Here is a 17,320-nt window from a genome sequence, read left to right on the forward strand (position 1 = left end):
TTTATTGACATTGGTTTTGTTTTTCAGTTGCCTATAGTAATTTTATTTCTTCAAATATTTCAATTTAATATTGCAAACAACTTCACAACATACAAAATGAATTATATTAATCCAGAACACATGTCAATGAATAAATTTTATATATATATATATTTTATATATTTTTTTTCATCTTGTGGGGATAAAAAAATAAACAGCAAAGCTTTGACAACAGCACCTTGACATAGTATGTATTTCCAACATTACCTTGAGAAGTTGAGGATAGTAAACAGACAGAGTACTGAGAGGAGGAAATCCTGTTACGGTTGAGAATGTAAACGGAATGTTTTGGTCGGAAACCGATTCCTTGTTTTCCCAAAGTGGACAGTTTTTCAATTCACAATTGAAGCAGCATGCAAGTTTTTTCTTTTTTTTTTCTTTTTTTTTCTTTCTTGAATGTAATTCTTCCTCACCCCCTCCTCTCCTCATCTCTCAAAATCTTGGCAACGTAAAAAACACAATGTCTTGAGGAATGTGATATAGTAATTTGAACTGGGCGCAAATGACTGATCAGATCTTTTTTTAATTGTTTACAAGGTCATGAATATGTTCAATAAATAGACTGTAGTATCACTTACTGTATAAACTTTTTCTTTTTTACATGCAGTCCATAAAATTTTTATCTGACTGAATAATTTACCCTGTTATGTATATACAAATAGATATTTTCTCTTTCTCTCTCTCTTTTTTTAGAACTCTCAATAAAATCTATACATTGTGTACACTATCTGCCCCTCTTAATGGTCAATGTGCATACACACGAAGTGTCTATCCGTATAAACCGCCAGCCGATCTTCCTTTTGCTATCCATGGTAAGGGCTCGCACGTAAGACTGGGTTGTCCGGCATTGCGAGTTATAGTGCCGCTTGTCTATTCCTCGGCAGCCCTCCTTTGTGTACCCCAAGGGGTTGCATTTGGTCTCGTAAAAGTATTGCTTCAGCTGACCATTAGTCACGGGGACCTTCTCCAGAACGGTGACCGTCTGGCCCGACATGTCTATTGCCGTCTTTTTGTCCACAGCTGTCACCCACTGGCTAATACTGTCACAAACGCTGAGCTCCCCCCGCCGTGCGGGGTCCGAGTGTCGCCGCACACGCATCGACATGTTGGCGGCATCCAGGTAGTTTTTGTATTCCTCCAAGAGAAAGAGTAACGGCGGCTCCAAAGGCACTTGGTTGCTGATCATCACCCGCGAGGCATACAGGTCAACGTCCTTCGAGTCTGCCGCATCTATAGGGCCGCCCCCTCCTTGGCCCTGGTCGGCCCCAGGCCCCAGTTGCTGCGTCGCTTCCCCTTCCACCTCAAGCAACTCCTCAATGACCTGCTCGAAAGTGTCCGTGAGCGAGGGCAGCCCGCCCCCACTCTGTGGAGTCCCGTGGCCTCGGCTGCCCGATGTGACGGCAGCGGCAGCAGCGGCAGCGGCGCCCAGGTAGCCCTCGGCCCGGTGGCCCCCCTGCACGCCCGGGATCTCTCTCATGGGCGCAGCTCTCATGCAACTGAAGTATGAAATAACCATAGTAACGAACAGGATGGTCATCACTCTTCTAACCTGTTGGAACTGGAGACAGCAAAAGGGGAAGGACAAGAGGGATGGGGGAGTGAGGAAAAGGGGAGGGGGGGACAGAAAACAAAATGTAAAACAACTGTTTTGCAAACAACATTGCATTAAACACTTCATTCATAATAAAAAAAAAAGGTTCTTATAGTGGCGAATCATTCCCGTGGCGCAATTTGAAGCAAAACACAAACACAACGTGCCAACTTGTTATTTCTTTGTTTCATTTTTAGTCTCATGCCCATGGGAGCGCAACTAACACTCTGTCCCTGCACATACACCTGCACGTTTGTGCCCCCTCCCCTTTCCAACACCAGCAAATACAGCAGGCTAAATTCAGAGACCCTGGAGTATCATTAGGAGGACACAAGAGAACTGCTCCCACTCTCCTCAGTCGCTCTTCCCCTTCTCTTCTTCCTCCTGATCCCTTGCCTCCTCTTCCGTTCTTTAAGAGGTCCGTGAACTGCTTATGTGAGAATAAGATGGAGCAGATATAGGGAACAAGTCCAACCCACCAAAAAAGAAAAAAAAAAATGACAGAACAACTTCTATCATTAAAGTTTGCTCGAGCAGTCCAAAATTGGAATAATTGTCATTTTTAATTGTGATGTTAAAATCCCATCATTATTTAACAGTGTATTTATTATCTGAGTCAGGGCTAAAGTTTATATGCTGCTTGAATGCATGAGAAAAAAAAAATCTAAACTTCTCTGGAAACATTGATTTGTAAGAAAAAGCCCACACACTACGATGCCACGCAGATGATTATCTTTTCCACTAAGAGAGTTTTAAACTGAAACAGAGATACAAAGGGACAAAGACAGATGAGAACAGACACACTACGACAACAGATAGCGACAGATAGCGATCAGAGAGAGGAGAGATGCAAAGAGAGCTGAAAAAAGACGCCATTCATTCATTCATTCATTCTCTCATACCTGCACACACTACCATGCTCTAGTCAATGAAATTTTCCCTGGCTGCAAAATGTACGCAAACAATTTGAAATTCCGGTGAGTCTATGTGATTCCTCATCTCTCCCTGCACCTTTCTCTTACCTCTCTGAAGTCCCTCTATGAGTCACTGCGATTCATTGCATCCAACAGCATCCCAGTGCATACGAACAGACAGGGGATCATGCACACATAACAAAAAAAAAAGATACCCATTACTCTCACTTTTCTAAGGCGAAGGAGAGGGGGAGAGGTAGGGGTGGGGTAAGGGGGATGGAGAGGAGGTGCATTTAAAAATATCCAGCACCGCAGCAAGGCTTCGCCAGTTCTCTGCGTGCTGTCCTCCCGATGCCCCACGCATCCTCAGGAAGAGACAGGGGGAGGATCCGCTCCCAGAGCAGAAGGCAGTGTGGGCCGGCAGGAGTGAAGGAGGGACACGCCCTGTCTAAAAGGCATTTGTTTCATTCTTAATTGGTGTCTGGGGCCATGACTGCGATTTGCTAGCGCAGTGATGACTGCCATGGAGATGTGCGCTCTATAAATAGGCCGGTTGGGAGTCCCACAGTCTCGATTGAGAATATCACAGCCCTCTGCTTAATGAGCTCAAAGTCCCCTCGCTCAGTGACGTCGGCAGTCCACGAGGGTTTTGTGTGTATGTGTGTGTGTTCGGTACGGGAGATGAGGTGGGAGCATCTTTAATCTCTGCTCTCAAATGGTCAAAAACAAGCATGGAAAAACCCGGAGCCGAGGATACAGCTGTGGAGGACAGATCAATCTTAATCAAATCAGGCAGGGCGCAAAATGTGTGTACAAGCTGCTTCTGCAGGCATGAAAAGATACTTCAGTCTGTCAGCTTTCCCCCGTAATGGAAAAAGCTTCTTACATTGTCAGCAATTACCTCTGCTGAATATAGCGAGGAATTTAAAGTGCCTGCCTGAGGATTATTCAATGATTCTGTCTTATTTCATTCCTCCAGATGTGGCGTGCCTGCGAGGACGGATGGATTATTGTCAACGTTCCTACTCTCAAGACAACCTTAATGTGGGGTTTACGCACATACAGAGAAGCACAACCCAGTAACCGCCCCAGTTTCACCATGATCCCAATTAGGAAACATCTGTCGTCTCCCTAATGAGAGAAGTATTTATATATATTGCAGAGGCTTCTGAATGAAATACCAGCATCAGTCATGCTGACACCCAAATCCCTTCTGTTGCCCTACCTGACAGCAGGTGGAGTATATGCCATCTCTCATCCAAATCCTGCCAGTAACACATAACCTTAAATATTCCACAGACCTACATGGCTTGGAGTTTCACATAAAAGCACTGAAGTAAGTTATTCTTGAATTTCTGAAAGCTGACTACGCCGGCTAAATTGTATCTTTCCCTCCTAATTAGACTAGCGCACCGGTGTGTAGTTGTGCGGCAGGAGATGGAGGCCAAGAGCACAACAACCCTGATGACGTCTCTCTCTGGTCTCTAAGGGGCTTGAGAGGAAAAGGGCGGTGGGGCTAGAAGAAGTGGTGCTAGGGGGCAGTGCCACTCATCAGCTTGCAATTGCTTTCCATTTTCCTCTGGGGTCGCTTCTCACTAGGAACAACAAATGATTTTATTTCTAACTCTGCTATTTCCTGTTTCCATCAAGAGAATCAATATGGATTATGCTCTCAATCAACTTCCTGTTAAAACGTAATCTAGACGATGAATCACTTTATTGCTCTGGGACTGAGTTGGCAATAACTGAAACCTTCTGTCTCATTCAAAGCATCGAGGGAAGACGAGATTACCTTGACGGACATGTTTGTTCTGCTTTTAATATGCGTGTATTTGAACTGCTGATGATAATGCGCTATCAATATCCTGTCATCATATGGTATGATGTGCAAACATGACTATGTTTGTGTACACACGACTACAGGTGCCATTGATGGGTCACAGAAAGCGTGGTACAGTAGTAGTTGTCAAAAAAAATTTATCTAGTCACGGTTTCAGGTGTTTTAATGTCCAAATTGAAAAAGACGCCTTTCATGGTTGATGCTAAGATAATCCGCTCAACAGTCGTGCAAACAAAGCTGCTAATTCATGCTCTTTGTGTCCCGTTTGTTAGATCTTTGAAGACTGGTTCATCATGAGGCATTGAAAATACTACATACAAGGCTTCCATCAATCAAACCTCTCACACGAGAAAGCAACCAGCCTTCGCTGATCTTTCAAGCTACAAAGTAAGACACAGAAAGCTTGATGAAATACTACAACCGCACAGCTGTATTTGATCCATATGGTCGGGCTTGGTAGGAGCACGTTCAAACACCTTTCACTGTAAAACAGGATTGTACTTTAATTGGGCATGAGTGGCAGCTACGGTTTTGGCAGAAAGACTACATGCACCTGCTCAATTGTTTGGAGAAGGGCAGGTAGGACAGGGTAGATTGGTCTGCATGATCCTGATTCTCCCACAACTCTATTTGTTTAAATCTCCATACCATAGAGGGATTATGACAGAAAACCACTAATGACAGATGTCTACGGTTCTTCTAACTTAAAAGTACTGCGGTAACAGACACTTTTCTATTAGCCTTACCACTCTAAAGGAAAATGAGAACAAAACATTTATTCCTTAGGGTGAAAGATATCTTAAAATGCACTATTAAATATTTGAAAAGGACAACAAAGGGTAGAGGACAAGAAAAATTTTTGAATCGCTTTGGTGAACTTGTCAATGACAAGAAAACTGTAGCGTGCATCACTTAAGCTCACACAGGTGCCTCAGCTGTTAATTATTATTCTGACTTTGACAACACATCAAACTGTGGATTCCATAACAGTTGCAATCTGACATCAGTGGTAACACAACAAAAGACAGTCTGCTGTTAAATATAAAGTTTTCAACAAGTAGGCTAGAGTTGGCTCTAGATCACAAAGTTTAAGACCTCTTATCTTGTCTAAATTAAACTACACAAATAATGTTAGACAGGCAAGTACATAAGAGTGACCCAAATGCTTCAGAACTGCAGCAGTGTATATTTTTAGAAAAAATAAATAAATAAATATATATAAAAAAAATTATATATATATATATATATATATATATATATATATATATATATATATATATATATATATATATATATATATAAATTTTTAATTACGCAAATTCTTAAAACTACAAAAAGTTATACTAGTAACTACCAAAACAAAACAAAACAAATTATAAAACACTACAATGATATTCTTTATACTGAACATTTAGACACTGTAGTTCATAATAATGTAGTCTGTCGAAACGAAATCGATTTCTTGACAGGTAACCATAACAACTGTGCGTTGCGCAGGCGCAGAATGTTTGGTTTCGGTTGGTAAGTCGAAAAGAATAACAATTTTACACTTAATATCTTTATAAATCATTTATATGAAAATAAATATTGTTTTTAAAAGCGTTAGCTATTTAACATTTGGGTACTGCTGGCAATTTGCGTAAAACAAAACTCGACGTTTAGCACACAGAAATGTAGGCCTAACTTTACGTCTGGTACTTTTAATTCCTCTAAAATATACTCATTTACTAAAATTTTCTGAAAGGCAGAAGACAAAGACAAATTAAACATTAGTGCTGTAATAATTTATGTATACGGCTCGTCTTTTGTCGTAAGAAGAGACAGGGCAACACATGGCGAACTAAATCCGCTGGTGAAATATCTGCTTAGATTTGCTACTTTGTATGTTAGGCTAGACACTTTGTTTTCTTTTTTGAACTTTCTAAAGAATTAGAGTACCAGCCGTTTTAAAAGTCTTAATCCATCGCGGTGTGTCCAGAGCCATTATAGTTAGCATAGTCAGAGTTTCTACCCTTAAAAAAGTTTTGTCAGGAAGAACATCATTTTCTCAAAACAGCGGCACCACACATCCATCCTTTTACTCCTTAACAGGCTTTACAACACTATTACGCTAGATGGCGCATTCGTCTACATAAAGCTCATCTGAAGTGAAGGCTAGGAGAGAAGCAAAGACCATTGGAAACATCTTTCTCTTTCTATCATAAACATTCACTCACACACAGAGAACGCGGTTTAATAGGATACCATAAGTAAAGGCCTGTTTTCTTTGCATACACAATGCTAAATTAACATTAATCGTCTAAAATATTAACATAATATTCTATTAATATATTTACTATGTAATAATCACAACATTGACTATATAAATACTAGATTAACCGCAAAGCAACTTTACTACAAAGTAAATTTGTATTTTGGGGAAACGAAATCAACTGCCTATGATTTAGTTTTAGCAATTTTGCCCACTTGGCATTCAAAATCATCCCAGGACCACATTAATCAGTTAGTTTTTAATCTGAAAACTTTATCTTCGCTTTGGGACTTTATCTGTTCCAGTGGAAGGCTAGACTCTACACGGTAAACCTAAACGATGATCTCAGGTTTCATGTTCTTCAAGTCTCATTGAATTCACGAAATGCGCCTATTCACTGTACGTTCGCACAAATAGTCTTATTTTTTGCTTAAACTATAAACAATGCGTCCATATGAGTAAATATATTGTAAATGGCAATTGTTAATACTTTTACGCCTCTAACAAGTTAGATCACCAAAACATCCACATCTATACAGTAACAAAACAATAAAGCCAACTATTAAAGTTGAAGAGAATAGTTTATATCTGCCAGGATAAACAGCTGATAGCCCTATGTACTAAACAAAAACAACTTGGTTCCACTGACCCCTATCAGAAATCCAATCAACATAATAACGCCGTATCTTATTAATGAACGCGAGGATAGCGTTTCATGTTGCCGTTGCATGATCCAACACTTGATTACTTTTTCTTAACTCCACAACAGACGTAGCACAGTCGATAGGCTACAGAACCCCCATTAATAATGACTCCTTTCCGCACAAAAACCTACCTTTACTGTCCAGTCGTAAAGGAGACCATTCAGCAGGACAGTGTCATCTGGGATGTTTTGGATAAGACCTCCGCGCAACTATTCTGCGATATTCGTCCGCTCTTCGCCAAGCAGCAGCTGCAAGTTGTCTCTTCAGCTTTTGAGCAAATAGATTAAATTATTGATGGTGGAAATTGCATGGTTGAGGTAATGGACTCCCATGACTGAGCGGATCCTTTGGAGTTGAGTTGAAGCAGTTGGATGACATGGTGAGCGCTCGCAGTGTAGTGCGCATTGAGAGAGCTCTCCAGCTTGAAATGACGGCTTCATTCCTCGCGACTACAGTAACTAACTACTGCCGTGACGTTGCAACATGTGACTCAAGCGCGAGCGCCAACCAAGTGAAGGCTCAGATGCTTATTCCTAACGAATAACCGGAAAGTGTGTTATTATGGCGTTTACCGAGCAACATATGACAGAAACCTATTTTAATTCCTGGACATATAGAGGCTTGGGGTGATTTTAAACGCCCATCGATTTTTAAATCATCGCATTCTTTTCTCGAGCAGGCTTCTCCTGACGACCACTGAGTTAGTGTGGGCTTTTGACATTTTTGTTCACATTCTTCGTCATTACTGATGAAGGTATATATAAAATACGATTCCTTTGTGTGCTGATACAAAGTGAATCTCATACGCTTATGCGTATGCTTGTGCTGTTTCATGTATATATCCGTTTGGTTTGATGTTTCGTGTTGTTTTCCTTGACTATTTGTATAAAGACATGAGAAATTAGCCTAGCTCTAGTGAACACCTGTTTTGCTTCACGTAGCTACAGCTTTGTATAATTGGCAAAATTATAATTTATATGTTATTTCACTTGCCTGTAAAACTGTAAATTATGGTTTTAAGTTATTACATTTGCCATCTAAATCACTTTAAATTCACTGTCTTAGCTGCGAACAAATGCTGCACCAGCATCCTAATGGACAGCCGTTAGGTTAATCTGAAACACCTTTTTGTGACAAGACTATAGATCATCTGCTGAAATTGATATTTGCAATTGTGACTCCACAAAGGTAGCTTCAAAGTAAAGAGCTCACTCCTTGCTCCCACCACATCAAGGTCCTATTATTCCCTAGTCTTCTCTGTATGTGATATTTTAAACTATTGTCAGGTTTGAGCCCCCCGTCTGCCAAAGGAGCTTATGTGCCAGATGTTGGCTGGTTCATTGATTTTAATACTATTCATTGTTCTTCCGGTGTCAGTTCTATTCCTCTGATAACTGGGAGTGGTTTGTTTGATTTTTGTAAACGGTCAAACATGTTTAAAAACATAGAGGTGATATAATGTTGCTCTTCAACTGTGGCTTTATTGTTTAATTCTTATTTAACGTGACCTTCCTGGAGAAGTTTAGCAAAAGCATTCCTTGTTCTTTCACCCTATGCTTCACCACATCATTAGCCCCATACTTTCACCAAGCTGCAAGTGCTTTTGGATCTTGTCCAGTGCAAGATTTATATTGATGAGTTTTGTGTATAGTGATGATGATTATTCCCTGCATAAGGTAATGAGGTGGAGCGGTTTCAAACCTAGCTGTTCCCAGCATGGGAGTGGATGCTAACACCTGCCTTCTCACACACACTTACACACACTCGCACACATACACACACAAACTCCCTCTTTCTTTACTTATTTCCATCTCCACCTTTCTGTTTCTTTGTCACCTCATCTTCAACCTTTTTGCACTGCTACACATGAACACTTTCAAATATAAAATTATACAAATATACTTTCACCTTCACTCATTTTGACATACTCGCACTTACAGTCCCCTTCCTCTCTCCTATAGGGACAAGCCAAGATGAATATAACTCATCCCATAGGTTCACAGGAGGAGAGGGCAAACCCTGGATGACAAAGAGTTGCATCAGCAATTACTGAGCGACATGACTCCAAGAGAGGTAAAACACACACACAGGCGCGCGCATACACACACACATACACTCATGCACACTCTCACACTGTGCATTAGGGCTGTTCCAGCTAGGTAATCCATAAATAAATCACTCTGCTTCTCATTAGGAGCACAAAAACAACATGGATCCCATTCAGAACTGCACATACAGCACAAAGTTGACACCACCACCACCACAGACAGAACTAAGATAACCACAAAGTGGACATATGGACTAATGAGAATACAGCTAGAGATGAACTGTGGGAAGACCTTGACTTTCATTGGTTGCAACTTTGTGGAAACTGTAGGGTCCATGAAAACGCAGTATGGACAGTACCGCTGAAACTTGACCATCAGGGTTCAAGGTGTTGAATGTTGAGAGAGTCGGAGCGGCGTCAGAAGCGATGGCCGTGTCTCTATCCAATAGGTCGGGTCGCTAATGACGTCACCTCAGCTTTCTCAAAAACTCGCCCACTGTTGTCTTGTCCGTTGTTGAATATTCCATCCTGGAGCAGGTCTTCCACATAATGGCAAAATTGAGTTTTGAAGTTGCATTATGACACATAACAAAGCATCAAGTTAGAAGAGATCTAGACTCTGTACAAACCTGAAATGGTGGAATAGTTTCCACTACTGCAGAGCAGGGTAACAAAACTTTTAGGGTGGCAAAACTTGCAGTAAAATGGATGTGATAGCTTCTTAATAATCACTAAGAGAGAAAGTCATTTATCACACATCACAGAGCACATTAAAGTGTACAATGTCATTTCTAACCATCGCACTGCAATGGAAAACAGAGGTAAACCACTCAAATACACTCTTAAAATATAGATACAATGTCCTTGATGATCCAGTGGAGAACCTCTGACATCAATGTAGTCTTTCTTCATTGTATAATAATAGATTACTTATACTAAAACAATGATTGCGTGTTAAATAAAATATTCTTTATACCAAGATAATTATCTTCTTTTACTCTTCATTGAAATTAAAGCTCTTTGTGGAACGAAAATTTTTCTTTTATAAAGCATCAATGCAAAAAAGTCCATATTTAAGTCTATATTTTGAAGAGTGTATATAAGTGTTCACTAACATTTCTCACATAACCCAGCTGTCAACAAAAATATGAATGACTAATGTGAAAAACCTGTTATTCATGCAGCATTTTTTTAAAGAGTCCACGTCAATGATTTAGTGTTGTTTAGTCTGCAATGTCGAGTGTACGTTTAAGTATGTACACTTGTTCAAGTGGGTCCAGTCTTTCCATTTTGTCATAGCATCGAAATGAGTGAGTCACTTTGTGGAACTCAAGTTTGCCCATTCCTGGGTGCCTGTCTTTGTTTCTCCTGCTCTCTGTCTTTAGGGAAGGGAGCCTGGGCAGTGCTTTATGTGACATCACATCACCGTCTCTCATCAGCACACTGACGAATTGCGCAGTGCTCATCTCTCCAACAGCAAGATGCAACAGGTTCCTGCTATCAATAAAGGGCCGGTGGTGGTCAGCAGCGGCCAGCCGTGTAAGATAAAGATCTTAAAGTCTTGACTTATAGCAACTACACTATAGGACTACACACTTAGATATCCACTTTAGCACATAGACACAATGAGCTATACAATCCATGTAACTGTAATCCATCCCTAGCAGCATACACCAGCTACACTGGTAATGTATCCGTGGGGTATAAGCCCTCTGCTGCACTTTATCCCTTTGTACACACATCCTCTGGTAATCTAGCCTTTTGCTTGCCCAACAAACCCTTATGTGTCAAGGGTGAGTATATTTACATAATTAGGTAGACAGTCCTTGTCATGCACTATTGTAGTCTGTCACTTCATTAATAGTTTGAATAAACATTTCAAATATCGCTATTTTAATATTGAACAAAGCCATCTAAAAGAAAACACCATCAATAGTGCGCTATTTGCCAGTTGCGAGCCCAAAACGACATCGATTTGCTAGTTGGTGGTGAAAATTACGATGAAAGATTAAGAACTTCACTAAGTGTCCGCGAACAATGAAAATCACCATACAAAGCAGTCAGAGAGAAGCTACAATATAAATGACCTCTAAGAAATGTTAAACATTTGACTGTGGAAAAAACATGTAGCTTTGTCCAACCTGCTCACGATATTACGTACAAACAGCATTAAGCAAGTCTATCAAAGTCACGTAGAAACAAACACTTTGGGATGCCATTCTTAACCGTTATCCACGGAGGCAAATTGCAAACAAGTTAGAGAAGTCCTGCATACACATACCCAAGCATTGACGTTGGCGAATAGTTTGAGGATTCCTTGGCGGAGCTTTAGTTGCCAGGCACCAGCACTAATGCTGCTCTGTAGCTATTCACATACAGAGAGGCAAGTGCCACTCCATTTTATATCAGTGAGTAAAGCACACAGGTGGGTGGCAAACAACTAGCAGAGCTCATCATACAGACAGACCCTGTCAAACTGTTTAAACTTAGATGAATATACATGCTGGAGGTCAAAAATATAAATACTGCATATGCCATACACATATTCACAGACAAACAAACACCTCTTTACACAAACAACAAACACAACAGGTTTACAACACCCTAAATAGCAAAGTTATTTTGCTTTACGTTTCAATACACAATCAGCGTCATTTACATGCAGATTATGAAGGAATTACACCTTAAAATGTAGATATCACTCGACCTCTTGCAAAATGAGCGCTTTGCGCTAGAGCACCGCAAGTCACGCTCTTGCTTGGTGTTGAGCGCGCGCCCAATTCTCCAGTCTCTTGAGGATTTCTTGTGCAAAAAACGCAATCGGAGGTGCTAATAGACTAATGTCTTTCGAATTGTCCAAATAGCTCCACAAACACAGAATAATTATATGCATGTAGTATGCATAGAATAATTATATGCATGTAGTAAATTTTCATTCTTAAATATGCAATATATTACAATTATAATTAAACTTAATATAATGATGATGATTCTTTAAAATAGTTTTTACTGTCATTCTCAAAATTGTGAGACTAGAAAAAAATATATTTTCTAGAGGGTGAATGAAAGAAACGGACCTTTTCCTTTTTCGCAATTGTGACGAGCACACGCTTTTATTTCCCAGAGGAACTCAGCATATTCAGTAGGCCTATAATAAATTCCTCCCGCGAGTCAAGCAGGGCGCAGTAAGTCTGTACATTACTATAAAAGTTAATTAAGAAAGCCGCGCTCTGTACAGGCTACAAAACGATTTTTATAGTATTTATTTTGTAAATATCCCCTGATCATCCGCGGCGGTCAGTCAAACGACAAGGAAGGAATCGCCGATTAAACTGTAAAAATATAATGCCACATTATGTGTTGTCTGAATTAAAACCTACCAAGCTCAGATTTGTTATTGACGCCCACCTTTAACTCTGCAGCGATCAGAACGGAGGGGAGGGGGGCGGAGAGGGAGATTCTCAGCTAGATAACACAACCCCATTTATGGACTGATCCGATGACGTACATTGCAGAAAGTTCTATAAAAAACCTTCCGTACATACAAAGTGTGTCGTGCCATCCCCCAGCACCCCCCACCCTCCCCGCATCCGCCTCCAGCCCCCCTCCCCCCGCATGCCCACACCCACACCACCAATCCACATCTCTATTCCTCAGTCTTATGAACTAAAATAAATTAAATAAATTCACGTTGAAAATAAAATGTGCATTCAATAAAGGAAAACACGACTCACATTAGTATAAAACCACCAACAAATTATCATTTAATGATAGCATTTCATTTAAGACAAAGCTAAAACAAATACAGCAATTCTGTGTATGTGGGCATTTCAGAATTTAATCATTCACCACTATATTATTTTGCTAACAAAAGCCGACATTGTTTCGTTGAAAAACATACAGCTTAAATTGTGCATTAAATACTTGCTTATTAAAACGGCGCTCGTGACCGTTTTGACGCACGTCAGTAATGATGTTGTTCATTACATTTAACCAAAAATGACAAGAGCATTACGAAAATTACAGTGACAAAACAGCGACAGTTACAGCACCAGCTGCTATTATTTTCGGGCTAGTCCAAAAGCATATGCCGATTGTCCCGTTTGATTTATGTCACTTAAAACGAGACATTCGATACATTGTTTTTTGTGTCAACAGAGATCTACTCAATTACACGATTATCAAAAAGAAAACAAATGTGTAATAAAGAAATTACCGATTTGGCAGTGTTGAAAGAAGCTAACGCAGCCGGACAAAGAGAAACAGTCCTAAGGATCATTTAAAAGCAGCTAAAAGACACTGAACGTCTTACGCATGATAGACTCTTGATTAACGCAGTGTTGAGGCGCCCGTGGGCTTTCATATCTGTCTGTTTGTCATTCAATCGCTTCACCCTTTAATCAGATTCTTGGATACAAAGGAAAAAAAGCGACCGTATCCAATATCCTCCGCACATCCCTCTCAGAAACTGAGACGAATTCCTAAACTTAGTCGGCATAAAAGTCAGAAATTCATCAGCGAAAGGCTCCTTTAAAACGCTGACTGTCCTAATTTCGTCTCAGTCTTGCACGGCTTTTCTTCAGTTTTCTCCACAATACGCGTGACACCCTCTCAGCCATTTCCTTATCAGGCAATCTTATCGGTGGCTCCATCTAACCCAGTCTGAACAAAATCTGACCACGCCTATCCAAATTCTTATTCACTTTAACTGGAAATATATATGAACACACACACGCACACACACACACATTGTTTTGGCCATCGGGCTATTTTTGGCGAGGCAATTCAAAATACTTTAACATGATATGTTATCTGTGGCGAAAGCTTTTAGCTCTAAGTGGTTCCCAACTGTTCGGCGTGTGCACAGACAGACCTGTGCGCTGGGGAGCGAGATGAGCAGGTGATGCTGGAGGAGAGGAGTGGAAATCTCGGGATGAATGAAACGGAGAAGCGGTCCGTAGTAAAAACACTAGCAATATGTCCACGATGACGAAGTGCGGAGATGCTACAGACGCGATTAGTTTGATAAGGCTGGTTGCACCACTTTAGGATCGATTCAACGAATAAATTATCCCTCCATGCTAACGAAAACAACATTTTAGCTGATCAGAAAGGATGACGAGAATGACAGCTAAACCGATAGATAGATAGATAGATAGATAGATAGATAGATAGATAGATAGATAGATAGATAGATAGATAGATAGATAGATAGATAGATAGATAGATAGATAGATAAGGATCTTTTCGATCTCAGCAAGACAATAAGTAGGAGGTAGCTCGTGCTGAGTCGTATATTTTATTAAAGACATGCCCCATTATTCAGCAAGCAAAGAAAAGCGTGCGCTAGACAATTGCGCATTAAATACAACAAGAATTCCGCAAGCATTTGATTATGATGAGGACGGAAAGTGAGCTTTTACGCACTTGCATGTACTATTTATTTGTGTTGCTTTAAAATGACAACTCATATTAAATATGTGCTAAATGTGGCAACTGTAGATATAGAAAAAAGCATTAGTCCGTTTCTGTGAATTTGTGACAGAGCTGTGACTGGTAATTGAAACAACTTTCTGACCGTTTTCTGCTATAGTCATGGTGTAAAAGCATACGGACAAAGTAGAAGGAACATGTAAAATGATAACGTAAGTTTAACATTTCCCTCATGACTCACGTCTTCTCTCTCCCATCACAACCCAAAGCTTTTCCTCACAGCGTTACATTTTCTCTGTCCGTAGAGTTAAAATGCAAAAAGAGGATCAATTTCGCTATGTACAGATAGATAAACATCTGCCCGAGAAGGGGCTGCTAGTAAAGTGGAGAATAAAACAAACAGGTCTTACCTTTATAAGAGCTGACAACCACTATCAGTGGTTAGATCTCCAAGACCAACACTTGCATTTCCCAAAGTTAACGCTGTGCACCAAGTGGAGATTGCAAAGTACGAGTACACTAGCAGCTCTACGATTTCAACTTTCACATGCTCTAAGTGGCGACAAAACTCCAAGCGCAAAGTAAGCAGCCCCGCTATCGACTGATGCTTTTCCTCGCGTTTGTTTGTTTGTTTTGTTTTCTCACGGGTCTCCCTCCGAGAGCAAAAAAGAAGGAAAAAGTGAAACAATCCCTAGCTTTGGCAAAACACAAAAGGCGAAGTCCACTCACTCCGTGTTAGTCCGCAGCGTTCAACGACTCCCGGTGCCTCTGTCCAAAGTGCTGAAATCATAGCACAGCTAAGGTTACTTAGAGGCAAAAATCTATACTTTCGTTAAGTGCCACTTGATATTGCTTTACTCTATTGCTTCCCCACGCCTTGTCACGTGAATATATCCTTGGCAAGCCCGTCCTGTTAATATTTGATCACATGTTGGCCGGTCGTTTTCTTAACAAAAGAATCACTTATCTGAAAAGTCGCTCATAACCCTCTAAAGAGGGGTCCCCCAAAAGGCTTGCAACCCGTGTCCCCAAATCACACAGTAATAGCGCCTTGGTGCTCTGCTTTTGTCCTGCAGGGCAGATGGACATGTCTACACATGTTGCCTTTTTCACTGAGCACTTGTAAAAACGACATTTAGTATAAAGGCTAAAAGCCCAACAGGCATCAAAGCGCAGATTGGCACACAGAGCAACAAAGGCAAAACCAATTAGAATGTATATTCTCTACGGCTGCGTTTGCTTTACTCGGATTTTCCCCCTCTATCTACGAATCCCAGAAAACAGCAGCATTACAAAGTTTTACATTCACGTTAGCAAAGCCGAACCCTCGATTAAGTAGCCTTCAGCGTTTGGGTCCATAAGCACGAGAGCACTCGTATATGTCGTGCATCATCAAAATCTGTTCTTCTGAAAGCAACCCTTCAGTCAGTGTAAACACAAGCCATGCCTTTTGGAGTAATTATTCCTTTAAGTGTAGTATTTCCATGCAACTTACCATTTTCCCCTATGCTGTCCTGGAGATAGAAGTGTCTTAATATCCACACACTCCAACAGATGCTGGTAGGTAATGTGTCTTGTTTGAAGTCATCATATGAGAACTTCTGCCGTGCTCAGAAGATCGCCCACCACTTGGGTGACTTATGAATCTAATAACCCTTTGCAATATCCTCGTGCTTAAACTCTCTTACACCTTGGCGACTGTGCCGAGAGGACAAATAGAAACCAGTCGCGATTTACCCAAAACCCCTATACAGATTTACGCAGTGCCCTCGCTCAGAGAAACGCCGTTAGTGCTCTTACGTGATTGAAATAAGCGAAGGCGGTCAAGTTTAGGTGGGAACTAAACTGACCAGCAACTACCCCGAGACGCTGGCTGAAAATGAATGACCATTAGAAAAGTTGCGCATCCAAGACAGCAATGTGCACTTTTTTTTCGCGCGTCTCTGCGTGCATTGCGCGTGATATGTCAACATTACGCGAAGCCTACAGTTCACGACATTTTCAATCTGGCTGTTTTCCCAGCTGAGGGAGATCAGGTAAGATTTCACAATCTTATTTTCTGCCAAGTAGGACTAAGTTCTCGGGAGACTTGTTGCTGCTGCTGCAAAGCTGTGCTATTGAAAGCCAAACAGAGGAAAAACATTGTTTTAAGTACCATACTTACATCTGTGCAATACAGTTTTGAGCTTCGTTATGTGTGTACTATAGCAAATGGAAAAAAAAGCTGAATCCTCCTCAGTCTTGAGGCACGATGTCAACTTAAATAAATGACAACGTTATTTTCCCCCGTACGCCTTTATCTTGACCTAAAGTAGGGAATGGAAGTCACGAAATCCAAGTACGACCGTTTCTGTTATCAGTAAAATTCCATCAGAGCACGAACACTAATCTAATTGTTATGCAGTGACGAGGCGCTATGCTTGGATGTGTTCAAATGTGCTGAAAAGTAACATGAGTAATTGGTGGTATTTACCCGCATATGAGCCAAGATTCGTTCGAGC

The 17,320-nt window shown here is 40.7% G+C and overlaps 1 protein-coding gene and 1 long non-coding RNA gene across 8 annotated transcripts in view; one reads left to right on the forward strand and one right to left on the reverse strand.

The window, feature by feature from the left end:
* Positions 1-16,700, reverse strand: bdnf (brain derived neurotrophic factor). Of its 4 annotated transcripts, NM_001308649.1 has the most exons (3): positions 16,315-16,700; positions 15,230-15,599; positions 20-1,597 (listed from the first exon to the last, which is right to left on the reverse strand). In NM_001308649.1, exon 3 carries the CDS (start codon positions 1,574-1,576, stop codon positions 764-766), a length of 813 nt encoding a protein of 270 aa, NP_001295578.1. In that variant the 5' UTR covers positions 1,577-1,597; positions 15,230-15,599; positions 16,315-16,700; the 3' UTR covers positions 20-763. The 4 variants fall into 4 exon arrangements, with proteins under 4 accessions (XP_087116010.1, NP_001295578.1, NP_001295577.1 ...); XM_087259884.1 differs by lacking the exons at positions 15,230-15,599; positions 16,315-16,700 and adding an exon at positions 2,653-3,533 and having other exon boundaries at positions 1-1,597; NM_001308648.1 differs by lacking the exon at positions 15,230-15,599.
* The window catches only part of LOC103911387 (uncharacterized), a 53,307-nt gene continuing 41,827 nt past the window's right edge, over positions 5,841-17,320 (forward strand). For 2 of the 4 annotated variants that reach the window (XR_015495781.1, XR_015495780.1), the window contains exons 1-3: positions 5,841-5,905; positions 9,301-9,412; positions 10,772-10,925. This is a non-coding gene — a long non-coding RNA (uncharacterized LOC103911387). Of the gene's footprint in view, positions 5,906-7,868; positions 8,094-9,300; positions 9,413-10,771; positions 10,926-17,320 lie in introns of those variants that run through there. The other 2 variants (XR_015495783.1, XR_015495782.1) reach the window with 1 other exon arrangement.

Source organism: Danio rerio, chromosome 7 (assembly GCF_052040795.2).
Source record: "Danio rerio strain M-AB ecotype USA chromosome 7, GRCz13ab, whole genome shotgun sequence".
In the NCBI taxonomy this organism is placed as follows: Eukaryota; Metazoa; Chordata; class Actinopteri; order Cypriniformes; family Danionidae; genus Danio; species Danio rerio.